The sequence below is a fragment of the Herpailurus yagouaroundi genome, unplaced genomic scaffold (assembly GCF_014898765.1).
Source record: "Herpailurus yagouaroundi ecotype Mexico unplaced genomic scaffold, PumYag 29, whole genome shotgun sequence".
Taxonomy (NCBI): domain Eukaryota; kingdom Metazoa; phylum Chordata; class Mammalia; order Carnivora; family Felidae; genus Herpailurus; species Herpailurus yagouaroundi.
The window spans coordinates 49,013,273-49,030,655 of NW_024412377.1; the positions used below are offsets into that span (position 1 = coordinate 49,013,273).

Sequence of the window (17,383 nt, forward strand, 5' to 3'; positions counted from 1 at the left end):
CAAGCCACCATTTTATTTGATCCTCATAATAGTCCTGGGAGGTGGGACAGGGCAGATGTCATCATCCCGACTGAACAAATGAAGCAGCCAAGATTCAGAGAAGCAAAAAGATTTTCCAAAGGTTTCCCTGCTAGTCAGAGAAGCCAGGACTTCAGGTCTAGTTCAGAGCTCTTTCCAGGACATGTGACCACAGGAAACACTGGCTGGGGTCACCTCTGTGGCTGCCCCGCAGAGTTGAAATGTGTGTCCACCCAGAACCTGAGTGTGATCTTATTTGGAATGGGGTCTTTAGAGATGTCATTAAATTAAGATGAAGTCACACTGGACTTTATCATTTTTCTTTATTAAAAAAAGAGGAGAGGACACAGAGAGACAGACAGACAGACAGAGAAGAGGCCACTAGAAGACAGTGGCAGAGATTAGAGAGATGCAGCTACAAGCCAAGCAGCACCACAGACTCTGCCAGGAGCCACCAGAAGCTAGAAAAGGCAAGGAAGCATTCCTCCCAAGGGACTACAGCGGAAGCCTGGCCCCTGCTGACACTGTGAGTTTGGACTTGCAGCCTCCGGAACTGCGTTTTACGCTCCCGAGTTCACACTGCTTTGCTATGGCAGCCCTGGGAATCCAACAGCCCCCCTTCTTCCCCACCTCCCCTGAGTCCCTGTGTGTCTGGATCAGACTTGACTTGGCACCTGCATCCATGGATGCATGGAGCTCTGATGCTCTTCTCTCACTGCTGTGTCTCACAGCCATCTGGTCTTCCCGACCTGGCTGGACTCCTCGTGACTACAGACAGCTGCTGAGCACCGCGCCATGCGCCAGGCCCCCCAGCCAGGCCCGGGAGACACAGCAAGGAGCGAACAGACACAGCTCCAGGCTTCCTGGGGCTTACAGGCTTGTGAGAGCCAATCTTAATTAAAAAGCCATACAAAGATTTAATTACAAACTGTGAAGAGAGGCTTGAAGTAAAAGTTGGGAGGTGCCAGCAGAGTGTTTCATAAGTAGGCGCACCAGAGCATCTACGAGGCCAACACAGCTGTGGGAGCACTGAAGCACAAACCACGACTTTCCCCTACAGGGTGATAACGAGGGACGCGCTCCTCCAAGCCTCTTCCCAGATAGTTCAAGAGAGAGAAGCTGGTCAGAACAGAGAGAAGGGAAAATCCCCAGGGCAGAGCCAGGTTCTGCAAAGGTCTTAGGAAGGGTATAAGCTATGTAGCTGCAGACCCAGGAGCTCTCTCTTCCCCCCCCCCCAAAGCAGAGCGGGGCCAATCAGAAATCTCGGGCATCACGGGATGCCATGCTGACTCAGTCAGTGAAGCGCGTGACATTTGATCTTGGGGTTGTGGGTTTGAGCCCCACGTTGGGCGTAGATAGAATCTTTAAAAAAAAAAGAAATCTCGGGCATCAGCCTACAGAACAATCCAAGTGATCCATCACCAGGACCACACTTGCTTGTAGTTGTTCTTTGATCCCCAGCCGGCAAGGATGTGACCCAGGAGACAGCTAACCCATTCCTGCATTTTCTCTGGCTCCACCTTCCACCCACCTCGAGGCAGGACAGCCCAATAATTAAATTCAAGCATTTTGGCACAGCCAGGCCAGATTTAAACACAAGCTCCCACACCTGCCAGCGATGCAAACAGTTCACAATGTCTCTCAGACCTCCAGTGTCTTCAGTCTCTACCTCACGAGGTGGCTGTGAGAATACAGTACATCAAGGACCTAGTGCAGGGCGCCTGGCCCAGAGTGGCCGGCAATAAACCTTAGTGATCATGTTATAGGCGTTAAATTCTCCTTGTCAAAGGCAAAATGTGGCCTTGAGAGAGCTGGAAGCCAACCAAGAGCCTGAATCCTCAGTCATCGCCACACCAATTCTATGTCCCATGCAGCTGAGCCACGCAGTCAGATCACAGGACATGGGCCAGGCTGGCACTCAGTTCAGGGTCAGTCCCCAGACCACTGGTGGGTGCCCTTCCACCTGGCGACAACCCACTGGCCAGCAGTGCAGCTCCTCCACCCATTTGGGCTCAGGCCCTCCGGACGAGGGACAGGCAGCAGCCCCTCTCTGCATCAAACTCTCCTGGACATCAAACAAGTCAGATCCTGACCAGAGGTGCACAAAGGAAAGCCACTGTGTTGCACCTATGAGACAAGGTGAGGCAGGGACAACCTTTTTTCCAGCCACGATTGCATCTGCTTGCAAATGCCAGACTATCACATGGTTTCTCCCTCCATCCCCAGATTCCAAGACCTGGAGACACATCATCAAATGCTCGGATTCTGAACCTGATCCTTAGAACTCAGCTACAGGGCCATGAACTCCACGGCCCAGGATCATTCACAAGTGGAAGAGGGGGCCTGGCTTTTATGGAGTAAAAGGGGTTAGCAGATGTTGGAATGACGGGGAGTCAAGAAGTTCAGAATGGGGGTCAGCTAGTTTCAAAAATCTAAGTACCTCTACAGATAAAGAGAATTCAGATCCAGGGATGGGAGTGAAGGATCCCTGTACCTCTTTGTACATCTTTGGACTGATGTGTTCACTGAGTGCTCTCTGAAATAGCATTAACAACTGACTTTTGTAACATGCTTTAAATTTACCAGGGGCTTTCACACACATCATCGTGTATGATAATGATCCCACCATTTCCTGTTACAAACAGTAAGGGCTAACATCTATCCAGCCCTTACTACTGGATAAAAAAACTGATGTCGATTTTTTCCTTTTAATTCTGACAATCTCACAGCCTTAGGAGGTAGATATTATTATTCCCATTTTTTAAAAAGGGAAACTAGGGGCACCTGGGTAGCTCAGTCAGTTAAGCATCCGAGTCTTGATTTCAGCTCGGGTCATGATTTCACAGTTTTGTGGGTTCAAGTCCCACATCAGGCTCTGTGCTGACAGCGTGGAGCTTGCTTGGTATTCTCTCTCTCTCTCTCTCCCTCTCTGCCCCTCTCCCACTCATGCTCTGTCTCTCGCAAAATAAATTAATTAAAAAAAAAAAAAAAAAAGGAGGTGGGGGAAACTAAAGGTTGGAGAGGTTTCAAGTCTTTCCCAAGGTCACACACCCAGGTGGAGACTGGAATGATAGCAGCCTGACTCCAGACTCCATAGCCACCCCTGGCAAAAGCAGCCCCAGGAAAGTGCACAGGGCTTCATTTGTTACAGCTCTTCTCTCTTCTAGAACCAAGGAGGACTGAGCTCTAGTCTAAGCCTTGCCATTTACTGGTTATCTGAAGGTAAGCATGTTACTTTTTCTCTTCTCTCCATTTCCTCATGAATAAAATGTGGTGTTGGGAGAGATGTTTATAAATTCTCATAAAACCAGTGATTCATTGTACCCTTCTACAGCTCTGAGAGTCAGATCTTAGCGTATCCAGTTTTCTGATGAAGAAACTCAATACTAGTGTGGTCAAAGGGTTGCTGAAGGTCACATAGCTAGTTAAAGCCAAGGCTACAACCCTGGCTTTAGACCCCAAACTCTGTAACTCCTACAGGCCTGGCTGATGAGTTTGAGGAAGTTCCCAGAGTTCCAGAGCTCCCACTATCCCAGGCCCAGGCTGGTAGCAGGGCGTGGCTCTCAACATTGGGGTCAAGCACAGCCAAGTGGTTTATTCTATTCTCATTTCTCTTTGAAGTCCTCAGCTCCCAGATAAGAAAGCTGACTAGGAGCTCCCTGAGGCCGGGTGGGGGCTTTGCAAGAGTCCTGCAGGAGGGGATATAAGAAAACAATGGGTTATCCCATACTTCAGCTAGGATGTGCTTTGGTCAACAAGACCTTCCAGAAGAAGGAGAGTTCCGGGAATGAGGGGAAGTTCTCTTCCATCTGAAAGGCCCTCACAGCATCTCTGCCTGACTCTGAGAGCACAAAGAACAAGTAAATGAACAGTCATGAAGTCATCGCATTCCTTCTCAGCTTCTCGGCCTGAGGGGGCCACCCAAGGGGGCTTTCATAGCAGGAAGTATGAGCTCATGGTAAACTTGTGCACTGAGACCCATTCTTGAGCTGTGGGTAGAGAAGTGCAGGAGCCAAACTGAGAGGACCGTGCTTTGTGAGGTGCTTATGTGTAGGGGCTTTCGAGGCGTGCCTGCCCTCTCGCTCCCTCCCTGGAAGCACAGAACTTTAGTCTCAATGATGGAAGAGGTTTTGACCAGGGATACTGAAGAAGGTGGGGAGCCACAGCTGGATAGCCTCCCCAGAGATGAGAAGACATAGCCAACTTGCCTGTTGTGGGTAGTGGCCACACTGCCAATTCCTTCCCTATCCAGGAAGGTCTTGGTGAGTAAGATTGCATTAATCTTCACATGCAGCAATCCAACACAGCATCTCAGCCACCTGATTACTATGCTCCAGACCTCTTAGATCTATCAAAACTTAGCTGTCCTGGGGCGCCTGGGTGGCGCAGTCGGTTAAGTGTCCGACTTCAGCCAGGTCACGATCTCGCGGTCCGTGAGTTTGAGCCCCGCATCGGGCTCTGGGCTGATGGCTCAGAGCCTGGACCCTGTTTCTGATTCTGTGTCTCCCTCTCTCTCTGCCCCTCCCTCGTTCATGCTCTGTCTCTCTTTGTCCCCAAAAAATAAATAAACGTTAAAAAAAAAATTAAAAAAAAAAAAAAAAAAAAACTTAGCTGTCCTGAGTCCCTTTCCCCATCCAAGGCTAAGCTGATAAACTAATCTGAGCTTTTACTGACTGATGGTGGCTGCCATGGCCTTTTGGACATCTACCCTCTAACAGGGATATTTTAAAGATGGGCCATGCAGGAATCTAAGATTCCACAGGAAGCTGCCAGAGGAGCACTGAGGCAGAGGGACCTACCCTGTGGCCCTATACACCACACCTCCACATCTACATGCCACAAAAGTGCGTGATGTCCTGCCCCAAAGGCAGAAGACCACTGGTGTTCCATCTTCCCTTCTTCACCCCATCTCATCTGCATGGTCCGAGAAGGGTCACTCTAATCCAGAGTGTCTCACCTTGGGCACTGTTGACATTTGGGGCCAGATAATCCTCTGTTGTGGAGAGGCTGCCTTATGCACTGTAGGACACTTAGCAGGATCCCTGGCTTCTACCCACCAGATGCTGGTAGCATCCACCTCCCAGTCATGACAGTCAACAACTGGCTCCAGACATTGCCAAGTGTCCCCCAAGCCTTTGCTGGCCAAAATGGTCAAAGAAACAAATAGAATATTTTAGGGTAACTGCATCTGATTAAAATTGATATAAATCATCCCGAATCCTATTTTCTTTGCATTATGTGAGTTACCCACATGTTAACAAAAGTTTAAATAAAAGAAACACTTTAAACAAAATCACTCCCAGCTGAGAACCACTGATCTGACCCCATGAACACTAGCAGGTACTTCAGTAGGAAAAGCTAGCAGACCATGAAACGTGTACAATTCGCTACCTTAAGTGCCCACCAGTGGGGTGTGGTGAAGCAGACTAAAATTCATCCTTCTGAGAAACCATTTGAAAGACCATTTTTTAAATGACAAATCTTTTTGCAAATAGCCAAACTCAAAAACACTTTTGAGGGGGAAAATATCCAATATGAAGATGGCAGCAAAACGAGAAAATCTATGAAACCTAAAATCCCATTAAAAAAGGCAGACTACAAAACCTTATACATCCATATGGAAAAGTCTCAATTAAACATCTAATTAAGTGCAATGGCAGGATTACCAGTAAATCATTCCTTTTACTTAAACTTTTGTTAATATGTGGGTGATTAACATACAACAGAGAAAATGTCTGCTTTGTAATGATTTATGCCAATTGTAGTCAGAGGCACTTAACCTAAAATATTATGTTTGCCTGATCATTTTAGTCAGCAGAGGAGAGGGAGCCCTTATGAAACAACAAATTCACATTTTGCTTTTCCTGCTCATGCCCTGGGTCTGGGGTCAGGGCAAACAATCCCTCCAGAGGAGGGACTGTGCCCACCACATATCTCCTCACTTCCCGGGGGTGGGACCAGGACAGGCCAGCTGCTTGACAGATCCCTGCTGACCTGAACTCACCTCAGATTTCAGCATGGTGGTTTGAGCGTTGCCACTTGGAGTATAATAGGTTTCTGTGTAGGCTGGAGCAAAAAGGTACCTGCAAAGAATAAACATAGACATTTGTCTCTTTAGGTGCTGGCCTCCACCCTCCTGGAAACAGTGGGCAGTCATTCTAAATGACCCAGGAAGAACCACCCAAGCATCTCTGTGCAGAAGAAAATGAGCAGCCCTAAGGGCTTACGGAACAAAAAGAAAACCAGGAGGAAGTTTATTAATTTTGTTCTTAATGGGATCATCACTTAGTATGGACACAACCAGATGAAGGAGACAAAACGACAGCAGTGGTCGCAACTTTTTCTGGGTCCTGGGAGTACACACAAGCGAACCCATATTCAAAATTTCCCCAAGGTCTTTGGACGCTCTTTTGTACCTATAATTATGCTAGCACTGCATCCACCAACTTGCAGTATTGGCTCGCCAATTTTTCTTCATGGGAATCCTTCCATCCTGTTGCATGTTCTGGTGAGACTGCCAATCAAGGTGTCCTACCTGGCCCTGGCCAAGAGTGGCCCATGTTCCAAGCTAAGCCAATGGAGTGATGTTGCAAAAACCAATCAGATGGAAGCGATTCATCTGTTCCTTTGTTCCTGCTGCCTCGATTCCCAGAGTTGCCTTTGTCTGCCTTTGCTGAGACCTAGTGGTCCCGATGTCCTGAGACCTGGTAGTTCTGTGTTACCCTTACAACAAATTCTTATTTTCTTTTCTTTTCTAAAACTTCACATCGGTTTCTCTCTTGCCACAGACCCCTTGAAGCTGAAGTTAAGAATCCCTCATCAAAGGCAAGGCAACACCAAACAAGGTTCTTAGCATTTCTCTAAAAGTTAAAAGAAAAATAAAAGAGCCAAATGGACGTTTCAACTAGCTCAGCCACATTAAAAGCAAAATGCATCTATAGAAAGTTGAAGTCTAAGGGCAAAAAGGTGTCTCATGGAAGAGAAATTGAAGTCTAACAAAACAAGAATTAAGAGGATCTAGATGTACTAACATGGAAAAACATGTTTAAAAATGGAGTTAGATCAAAACAATACATTTCAGGAAAATACACATTTTAAAAATCCCTCCTAATGAAAAACTGATAACAATACACACAAGTGTAGGCATTGAGAACACATGGAGAAGCAAATGCCCATTGTTAATGGTGGTTATCTCAGGGCATTGCAGATGTTCACAATCTAAGTTGCATATTTCTAAAAACTGGTTGATTTTTTTAAAAAATAATTATTTATTTTGAAACCTGAAAACCTAATTTGAAACTGCTTTTAGGAAGAAGAAAGTATAGACTGAGGCCAGCGCAGAGAGCCAAAGGAATGTGCAGAGACAACCCTGGTTTTGGACGAGAGGACATTTCCCAGCAAGACGAGGTCCGTTGAAGAGGGTCTCCAGAGTCACTTCTGGCTGTAAGTTCTGGGACTCCTGACTGAGATTCCTCTCCACTCCGGAGTGCAGCCAGAAGGCAAATGTCACAAGAACTATCTCTTCTACTACATCAAGCCCTTCAACATCAAGGCTTGGACAAGAAGAAAAGAAACCCAACAGAAAAATGTAAAAATAAAGCAAAGTACAAAACCCAGCTTGTGTAGAGAAACTCTCATTCACATGAAAACTCTGGGTCTGTAGCTCACTTGGCAGCGTCTGTCTCCCAGCCCTATGTCTTTCTCCTTAGCACCTAATAAGCCAAGGATCCAAGGAAGGAGTCACCCATTTGTCTGCGGGAGATAAACCATAGGCCCCAGGAGGACTGAGGCCAAGCTGTTTAGTGCACCAGTACATACCAGTGCTTAACATTTATTTAATGAAAGAATGACTTAACTAGTAATTGAATGAATGAGTTGTTTTCAGCATTAGGAGCTTGGAGCATGGTCTGGAGTCTGAGAGAATGAAGTTTACATTCCAGCTCTGACATCTACTGTCTCCATGGTCATGAGTGAGTTACTTTACCTCTCTGAACCTTTGTTTCCTCTCCTTGCAAATATGAGGATAATATGCCTACTTGATAGGGCTATATTAAGAGTATCATAACAAAATGCACAAAAAGGGCTTAACACCAGGCCTGGCATAGAGTAAGCTCTGTAAAGGTCAGCAATTATCATTATTGCTTTCACCAGGGATTATGATGGAAGAACCCAGAAAAACTGATATAATCTACCCATTTTCCCCTAAGTCTCCCCAGCCATTAATGTTCCAGTTTATCACTTGAGAGAGATGAAAAGGCAATTAGCTTATTCTCGCAGGCCCACTCCCTAGATCTGCCTTCACAGATGGCATCATGGACAGCTAGAAAAGGGTTCAGAGTTTAATGGTCCGTTCCCAGTGTCAGTGGGGAGATGTGAATTTTCCCAGAGGAAATGCACCTCTGGTAAATACATTCTCAGCCTAGTCTGGGTCTCAGGGGGAAAAAAAAAATCATTCATTCAGTGACATTAAGATGCTCCAAAGAGAACATTCCAGATTGAACCTCAGAGGTGTCCACATTATGGTCAGTCCCCAGCCATACCTTCAGAAGGGTAAGCATCTTTCTGCAGCTTCTTATTCTGAGGATCTGACACCATTATCATAGGACTCCCAGAGCCTCAGGGTTGAAAGGGACTTTCGTAATCATTTAGCCAAACTCACTAAACTGTGGGCTCCCTAAGAGCAAGGGCACAGGTGCTTCATTCAGGGCTTCTCCCCAGCTCCCAGCACGTACCAGGCAGGCAGTACATGTTTATTCTGTGAGTAAGTGGGAGAAGGAATAAGCGAAGGAACGAATGAACAAATGAACCTTCTACCTAGCGTAGGAATCTGCCAGATGGCCCTTCAGGATTGGACATCTCCAGTGACAGGGAACTCATGAGACCACCCACTCCATTTTAGACCACATACAACAGTTAACGTTCTTACAATGAACCAAAATCTATCTCTGTCACTGGCACCCACTGGCCTCATTCTGTCTTCTGAATCTACATGGAACAATCTGCTTCCTCTTCTATCTAACTGCCATTTCAAGACCAGCAGCATCAGCATCACCTAGGAATTCGTTAAAAATGCAGACTGTTGGACCCCAGCCCAAATGTACTGGGGCGGACAGAAACTCTGGGGTTAGGGCCCAACTATCCATTGTAATAACTCTCTCAGTGATTTTGATGCAGAACCACCACCCTAGACCACAAGTCCTCAAAATATTTTTAAGGTAGGCAAACTTCAGAAATATCAAAGTGTCTCATTCTCCAAGCCCCTATCACCTTCCTGCCTCTACCACATCCTGGATCATTCTGAGTTTGAAAAAACCAGATAAGTTGCATCACAACAGTTCACACATATTGAAGTGTTAAACCATTTAACACACCTATGTACAACACGCCTATGAGGTAGGTCCTAATTGTTTCCCCGTTTTGTAATTGAGGACACTGGGAATTCAGACATTTAACTTGTCCAAGTTCTCATGGCATGATGTCAGGGCCAGGTTTCAGACCCAGGTCTGTTGGCCCTGACTATGCTTCTTAAGCACTTTTCTGCTCTGTCTCCCTTAGAAGGCAGAAGCATAAAAATAAAGCGCTTCCAAGAACCAGCAGTCCAAACCACAATTTGATGGTAATGATAGTTGCCTTGCAGACACACGGGATGTCACAAAAATGTCATGACCTGTTAGATGCGAATATATGCAAGAAAAATATAGTGCGCAGAGCACATGGCAGGAGAAAGGGGATGGTTGGATATGTTAAGAACTTCAGGGCTAGTTTTTTGAAACAACAACCTTTTCTCCAAATAGGGTTACAGATGTTGGCCAGGAAGGTCTTTCTTTCTAGAAGCAAAAGGAGGGTCATGTTTCATCACCACCATCTGTGCAATTCTACCGATAGATAAAACACAACTTCCAAATCCTCTCCACTGCCCCGAGCCAGGCCTATCTATGCCTGCGTGCCCATGGGGTGCCCTGGCAGTGTTCTCAGGACTCAGAGAGAGGGCCACAGGGCCACTGAGCAGCACGGCTTGGCCCACCCGCCCCTTCTTCAGCCACATCTTGTTCTCATCTCCTCCCTGACAAGGGGCTGGCTCAGCATATCAGCAGGAAGCCATCTCTCACCACTGGAGTGTATTAGGATTTTCAGGAAACAAGTTGTGAGTGATGTGAGTCCAGGAAGAGAGAAGGACTGTCCAAGATTTCCCACCCCACCCCCTCTTACTGGCTTTGATAGAAAAGCAGTTTCTACAAAGTGTCCCCCCACCCCATACACACACCGTCCAGGCTCACAAGCCCACAAAGCAGGTAGACAGTATTCCTATACTAACAGCAGCTAGCACAGAAATGCTCACTGTGGGCAAAACCCAGGTCACTCAGACCCCCATATCCTCTACCAAAACCTGCATCTACTGAATCCCACCTGGGAAAATAAGCTTTTTCTCAAATACTAGATATAAGGTCGCTCTCCAGGGAAGGACAATAGAGCTGCCTGTGGTGGCCAGGGCCCTGTTTGTACGCGCAGCCAGACCCCAAAAGGACACTGTAGTCTGAAACAGCCCTGACCCACCTCTGCTAGAGCCCAGTGCCTTCAAAACCAAACAATCCCTTTAAGGACTATTTACTATCAGACAAATTTCAAATGCCTCTCTAAACTTCAATCTCTACAACTCCTTCTGGAAAGAGAAGCAGCAGGGCTAAAACAAATTTGCAAAACGTCTCTGAGTTCAGTCCTCCTTCCTCTGCTTCAGATAAGCACGTGGTGAAGATAAAGTGATAACAATTTCCAAACTACCTTGAAAAACAACCAATGCAGCCATGCTCAGTATAAGTAAACGTTACTTAGCTCATGCCACAGTGGCTATTTTTACTGACACCTCCTCCCCCAGATCTTGCTCCCTCTAGGTCCTTCAAGAAAGAGTATCCTAGCTCTTAAACACCAGTGATGCTTGGGGAGGTATAGCCTTGCTGAGCCCTCTTATTTCCCCTGGAAGACCTTCACCATGCCCACCCGTGCTGATGATCATGCAAGCCTCTGTCATTTCTTGCTCATACTCCCAATGCCGTAGCCATGGGACTTAGCCCAGTAACTGCACAACACCCGGAAACACTGAAAAAATATAAAATCTCAAGCCCCAGTCCAGCCCCAATGAGAATTATATTCTCTAGAGAAGGACTAAGAAATCTGTATTTTAAATAGTTTTTCCAGGTGATACTGGGATTTTCAGGTTCTGGGAATTCTCCTATCCCACTGGATCAATGCACAGCACAAAAGAAAAGTCCAGGGCTCAGAAAGCTTCACTACCAGCTGCACTACTCTCTAGGTAACTGTTCTTTCAAACCCCAGAAATGAGGCAAAAGATGACTATGGTTTTTTTTCAATTTCGTACAAGAGCACCATGGTGTGGCAGGCTCGGGGAGGCCAGGCTAAGGGTCTTCCGACTCTGTAGGGGGGAGATGTAGCTTTGAAAGACTATTTACAATTAATTAAGGCAGCTCTTGTACAAGTCTGTAAAATGAGCCGTTAACTTGTAAAATGCTAATAAGATACAATAGAGGAAATGCAAATGATTTCCACCCAGTAGAAAAGATAACTCCAAACGTTATGGTTTCATCATCTCTAGGATGATATTAACCAGTTTTATGTCTAACTTAGCAATTTTATCTCAACATTCATTTTTTTCACTATTAAAAAAATACATACATACATATTTCCCTTATCCAACTTTTAAGCCAGTTATCATCTTGCTGGTTCCCCCATTAATGCATTAATGAGATAAATCGAACTTTGACATGTGCTCACCAGTATTTGTATGAGAACTACTTCACTTGAGCCACCGAAACCTTTACCCTCCGTTTCCTAGACCACAAAATAACAGAGTAATAATTGCTACCTCACAGCATCACTGAAAGGACCAAATGAGAAACATACATTCAAACACTGATACTTCAAGTTCCGGTGAGCTTGGGCAAGTCAGTTAAACTCTCTGTGCCTGTTTTCTTATCTATAAAATGGGAAGAATTTTAGAATCTACTTCACAGGGCTGTTGTCAAATGCCTATGAAATTTTGTTAAGTAAAATCAACAAATGTGAAAGAACTCTTCTTAAAGTATACAGTTTTGTGTTCTACAATTCACTGTTATCATTTTCTCTGGGAACAGCTATGTGCACATGTGGCAAAATCTTGATAATTGGTAAATCCAGATAATGAGTATCTGAGGGTTCATAATACTCTTTTCAGGTATTAATATTTTTTAACTAGCGAGGGGACACTATGCCAGTTACAAGCTACTTGGCCTTAGTCTCCCTTCTACCAAATGGAAATAGTGATGCCCAGGACAGGCAGACACTGGAAGGGTTTCTGAAAAGCAGAGAGTGCTATTCTAATGTAATAGCCTACGTTTACCCATATTTGGGACAAAAAAACAAACTCAGTAAGTATTGTTTTGTTTTCTTTTGTTTTCGAAGAAGGAGAAAGTAAAGGGGAGAAGAGACAGCTGTCTCAGAACCAAGATTTCTAAACCAGTGCTCATTCCACCTCTGACTCCAAAGGAATGGAAACAAACCAACATGCCAAAGGCACGGCCCTAAAGCCAAATAAGGATTGACAAGTCCAGGGGCCCACAGGCAGAGGCATTCCTTTTTGAGGGAACAGAAAGGCCAAGGAAGGAGGGACTTTAAACATCATTCCTAATCTAAAGAGTGGGGATCCTCTCCTACCCCAAGGACTTTCTTGAACAAGTATCATTACTGCCAGAGGACCAGCTCCAGAAGCAACACTTTGAAGCAAGATGGCGCTACCCATAATCCTGGCAAAAAGCCAAAGGTACATGGCATGTTTTCTTTAACCTTTTATTAAGGAAGTTTCCCAACAATGCATTAAACCAACACTCTTTTTCACCAACCACTTCCCATTACATCTTCTCCCAGTCCCTATAAGACCTGGCATCCTTCCCACCAGCTCCTGATTCTATGTTTTGCTTTTATATACCAAAGGATGTTTGGATGAGCACTGTTTACTCCTTTGACCAGCAGGGCATTTCTTTAATCCTCTCCATGCCTCCCTCTTGGCTAACTCCACAAAAACAAGTAACTTCTCTGTGCAAACATGGCTGATTTCTTGGGATCAGGGAGCTTAAGTGTTAGAGACCTGAGATAAGGGACCTCAAAATGTGTCATCCAAGAGTCTAGAGATTTGTTCTGCAGTGTCCTGAAGAGCCTGTTATGAGTATTTATTGGAGCTGGATAAGAATAGTTAAAAGAAATGGGGTACTATCTCTACCACTTCTCAGAAAATTTTTAAAAATGAAAACATTACCTGATAGCAGTCTCTCTGGCAACCAGATTTTGATAAACAACCACAGTGCTTGTTTAACAGATCAACCTGAAGGGAAGGGCCAAAACAAGAGGTACCAGGCATATTTCAGAGATTTACTTGGTGAATAAGACAAAGGGGAAGGGAAGAAAAGGAACCTCTAAGATCACTGGGCCTACGAAAATATGTTAGGAAAGAGGACCATTTCATTTTTCCTATGAAAAAAAGCATACAAAAAGCAGGTGGGTGAAGACAAGAAACCAATCCACCTTAAATGTGGGTGCTTCGTCCCTTTTAGACTCTGATTAAATATCCCAATAACTCTGCCCCAGGTTTTTTAACATCCTAAAGCACAAATCACAGCTATGATGCAGTCAAGAAGGTCGGATGTTGGCGAGCCCTTCTAGATCGTAATGGACAACTGTCCCAGCCTCTAGCATCTTTGCCACCTTCTTGGAGTAAGATTGCCCCGATTTGCATTCAGACAAATGCTCCCCTGTCCCTGCATACTGACTGTGGGCACCTGGAGTCAGTAGTGACAAGCCAAGACAATCAAATCTCATTTCGCCAAATTCCATGATGGGTGACATCTGCTGAAAATGGCTGGAGCAGAGTCACCCCAGTGGTGGCACCTGAAAAGACTAACTATGAATTCCTAAATCCTTCCTGTTCAAGCCCTAGTTCTTCAGCTGTTTTTTTTTTTCCCCAACACATTCTATCTGTTGTCCCATATCCTTTCCGTAAAGTTTTTTTTGGGGGGGACGGGGGGGAGATCAGTATACAAACTGCGGAGTTGACTGCAACAAAAGAATCTTTTTATGCCACCCTATCTGTCTAATGCTTCTCCTCAATCCACTTTTTTTAAGTTTATTTATTTTTGAGAGAGAGAGACAGGTAGAGCGTGAGTGGGGGAGGGGCAGAGAGAGAGGGAGACACAATGAGAAGCAGGCTCCAAGCTCTGAGCTGTCAGCACAGAGCCCGATGTAGGGCTCAAACCCACAAACTGTGAGATCATGGCCTGAGTCAAAGTCAGACGCTTAACCGACTGAGCCACCCAGGCACCCCAACCCTCGATCCACTTTTACATTTTTTTAATGTTTATGTATTTATTTTGAGGGGAAGGTGGAGGAGGGGCAGAGAGAGAAAGAGAGTATCCCAAGCAGGCTCCACACTGTCAGTGCAGAGCCCGACATGGGTCTCGATCTCACAAACCATGAGATCATGACCTGAGCCAAAATCAAGAGTCAGACACTTAACTGACTGAGCCACCCAGGAGCCCCTCAATCCACTTTTATAGATGAATAATTTGAAAAAGAGCAAAAGCAACTTACCCAACATCATATAGTTATATTTTGCTTCTAAGCTCATCAGTCTAAATAAACAAAAATAAGCTAAATGTCAGTGGTAGATAATCCAAGAGTTAGGCCATCCAGATACTCCCAGAAGGCAGAGAGGAAGGATGTTCGTGTAATCTTATCAATAACTGCTTATTAAGCAGCATCATATAGTACAAACTGTGGGGCACATGGCATCAGGGAGACCAAGTTCCTCCTGGCTTGAATCCATCATGTATTTGTTCTGGGTCCTCAGCCAAGCTGCAGTACCTCTTCTGAGGCTCAGGCTCTGCCTCTGCAAACCTGTTTACTCATTCCACAAATACTGACTGAGACCGTGGTGTGCCAGGCACTGTGCTAGGATGCTAAGGGAGTTGAGTGAGTGGCACAAGCACAGTTTTCCTGCCCTCCCCAGCACCTGCATCTCTATTATGAAGATCAGAGTAGGCTGAAGGGTGGCGGAATGTGCCAAGTAAGCATACAGATCATTTTGCACCAAAGGCAATTGAAAAGAAACAGATACAAAAAACATGCTCTCTGCCCTCTACCTATTTGCCTAAAATCAGGACAAAAATTTTCAAAAGTGTCCCTCCTCCCCTCTGTACCAGGAAGGGCAAAAGTTAATCACCAGAGACAACTTCAGACCCTATCTGCCTGGTGAAGGCACCAGAGGAATCTACACAACAACTTTTACTGACTAGCTTTTGTCTCCCATTAGTTTGCCATATATTACCTTCCCACAGCTTACCATCTTTGGAAGTGTAACTGTTTTCCTCTGTCCTGTCATTTCTCTACAAATTTACTGTTCTTTGGGAAAGATGCTACATAAGCCTGAATTCTAACTCTTTGAGTTACTCCTCATTTTTCCCTGGCTATCTCTTATGTATACATGTTAATAAACTTCTGTCTGTTTTTCTCTTGTTAATCTGCCTTTGTTTACAGGGTTCCCAGCTGAGAACTTAGAAAGGTAGAGGGTAAATTATTTTTCCTCCCCTACAAGGTCAGCTGTGAAAGCACTTTGCAAACCAGGCCACACAGAAGGCGGGTATGACCATCTGGTCCCAGGAGGCCAAATCACTGTTAAACAGCCCATCTTCCTTCCTTCCTAGAACTTTTGCAAACCAGTCAGGCAACAACTAGCAAGTACCCGTAACAAGCTGCTTACATAGCTATGGAGGAAGGGTGCATCAGTATTTAGGTGTGTGTGTGCATATGTGTGAGTGTGAGTGTGTGTGTGTGTGTGTGTGTGTGTGTGTGTGTGTTGAGGACAAACAGGAAGAATGGCATGGAGAATAGGAACTAAGGGTCCTTACTCAACATTGCTGATCTCCTTTTCCCCAGCCGTATTCCTATCACCGCATAACTGAAAGGCTTGCTTAATCTTTGCACTCTTACCCAAGCCCCATATTTAGCATCAAGAAGTCAGGAGATAAAGTGCTTCTAGCATACCAGGAGCCTGATATCTTTCCCAACACTTAGATCACCTTTTTTCCCTAGCATTCCAGTCTCCCTTCAAAAGAATCCCTTCCTTTCTGTGTGACTTGCCTTTCCTTTCAGTGGAGGAGGGGGCTTGGAAAAAGAAACCATGCCTGATATAATGCAGCCATTATAGCCCCTTGGCCCATCTGGACTTCTCCCCAGGGAGGCTGATGCAAGAGGAGAAAATGTGGAGGCTGCCAGTTTTCCACAAATCTGTAACCTCAGGGGAGAGAGAAGAAAAGGGGGCAGTGGGGTACATGGGAGCTACGGAAGGGACTGGAAAAAAGCCATAAGTACAGAAGTCATAAAGACCCCATTTCTCCTGAAACTGGCTAAGAAAAGCTTAACCCAGCTCCACCCACTCAATGATATCATTGTTTTCAACAAAAGCTGGTTTGAGCCCCCCCCCCCCCCAGCTCCCCCCAGAGAGGCTCCCAGTGAGGCCTCAGCTGCTGGACCAGGCAGAAGGCTCACCAGTTCCTGGGAGATTAAGTGCTTAGAATTGCAGATAAGGGGGAAACCATGTAAAAACCCAAATTACAGAGATAACCAGGGTAAGGACAGACTTTGCTTCTGCCCAGCCTTTTAGGGTCATGGAAAGAGAACAGGACACTACTTTACACTTGGATTTTATCAGTGAATCTCCACCATGATCCTGCCAAGTTGGTGCATGGGGATTATTACCTTCATCTAATGAGAAAACTAAAGATTGAAAAAAGAAGTGACTTGTCTGAGGTCCTATTGCAAGCTAAGGACAAACCCAGGGGCCGGCAGCCCTGTCCCACTACCCACACATTCAGGAAACTCACATTGGTCTTTGACTCCATCCCCTTCCACAGCGCTTAGTCAACCCACCTCCCAGTCTCCACGATTCCACCCTATAAACATGCCTGTAACGCATCCCCTTCTCTCCTTATCAGCTACCTCTTCCCTAAATTCAATCACCTTAATTTCTCACTCAGTTATAATAAAACTCTTGAATGGGTCTTAGTACCTCTCTGGTCTTGCCCCTTCCAACCCATCCTACATTTCAGTTGAAGTAGTCCTTGTCAAATGCATTTGGGAGGCTGTTACTACCTGGCTTTTAAAATATTCTTCATCAGCTCCCCATTGCCCTAAAGATAAATGGCCAACCCCTTTAAGGAGCCTAAAAGGCTCTTCAAAGATTCACCCCTGCTTACCTAGCCAATTTCCTCTCTCACCATTTCCTCCTGCCTTCCTCCCTCTGCTATAACCACAAAGAACTTATTTT

The 17,383-nt window shown here is 45.4% G+C and overlaps 1 protein-coding gene across 1 annotated transcript in view; it reads right to left on the minus strand.

The window, feature by feature from the left end:
• ADAM19 (ADAM metallopeptidase domain 19) overlaps window positions 1-17,383 on the minus strand; it is an 81,051-nt gene that overhangs the window by 42,675 nt on the left and 20,993 nt on the right. Inside the window, exon 4 of the mRNA XM_040443273.1 lies at window positions 6,023-6,101. Within this exon, the coding sequence (XP_040299207.1) occupies window positions 6,023-6,101 (79 nt within the window). The remainder of the gene's footprint in view (window positions 1-6,022; window positions 6,102-17,383) is intronic.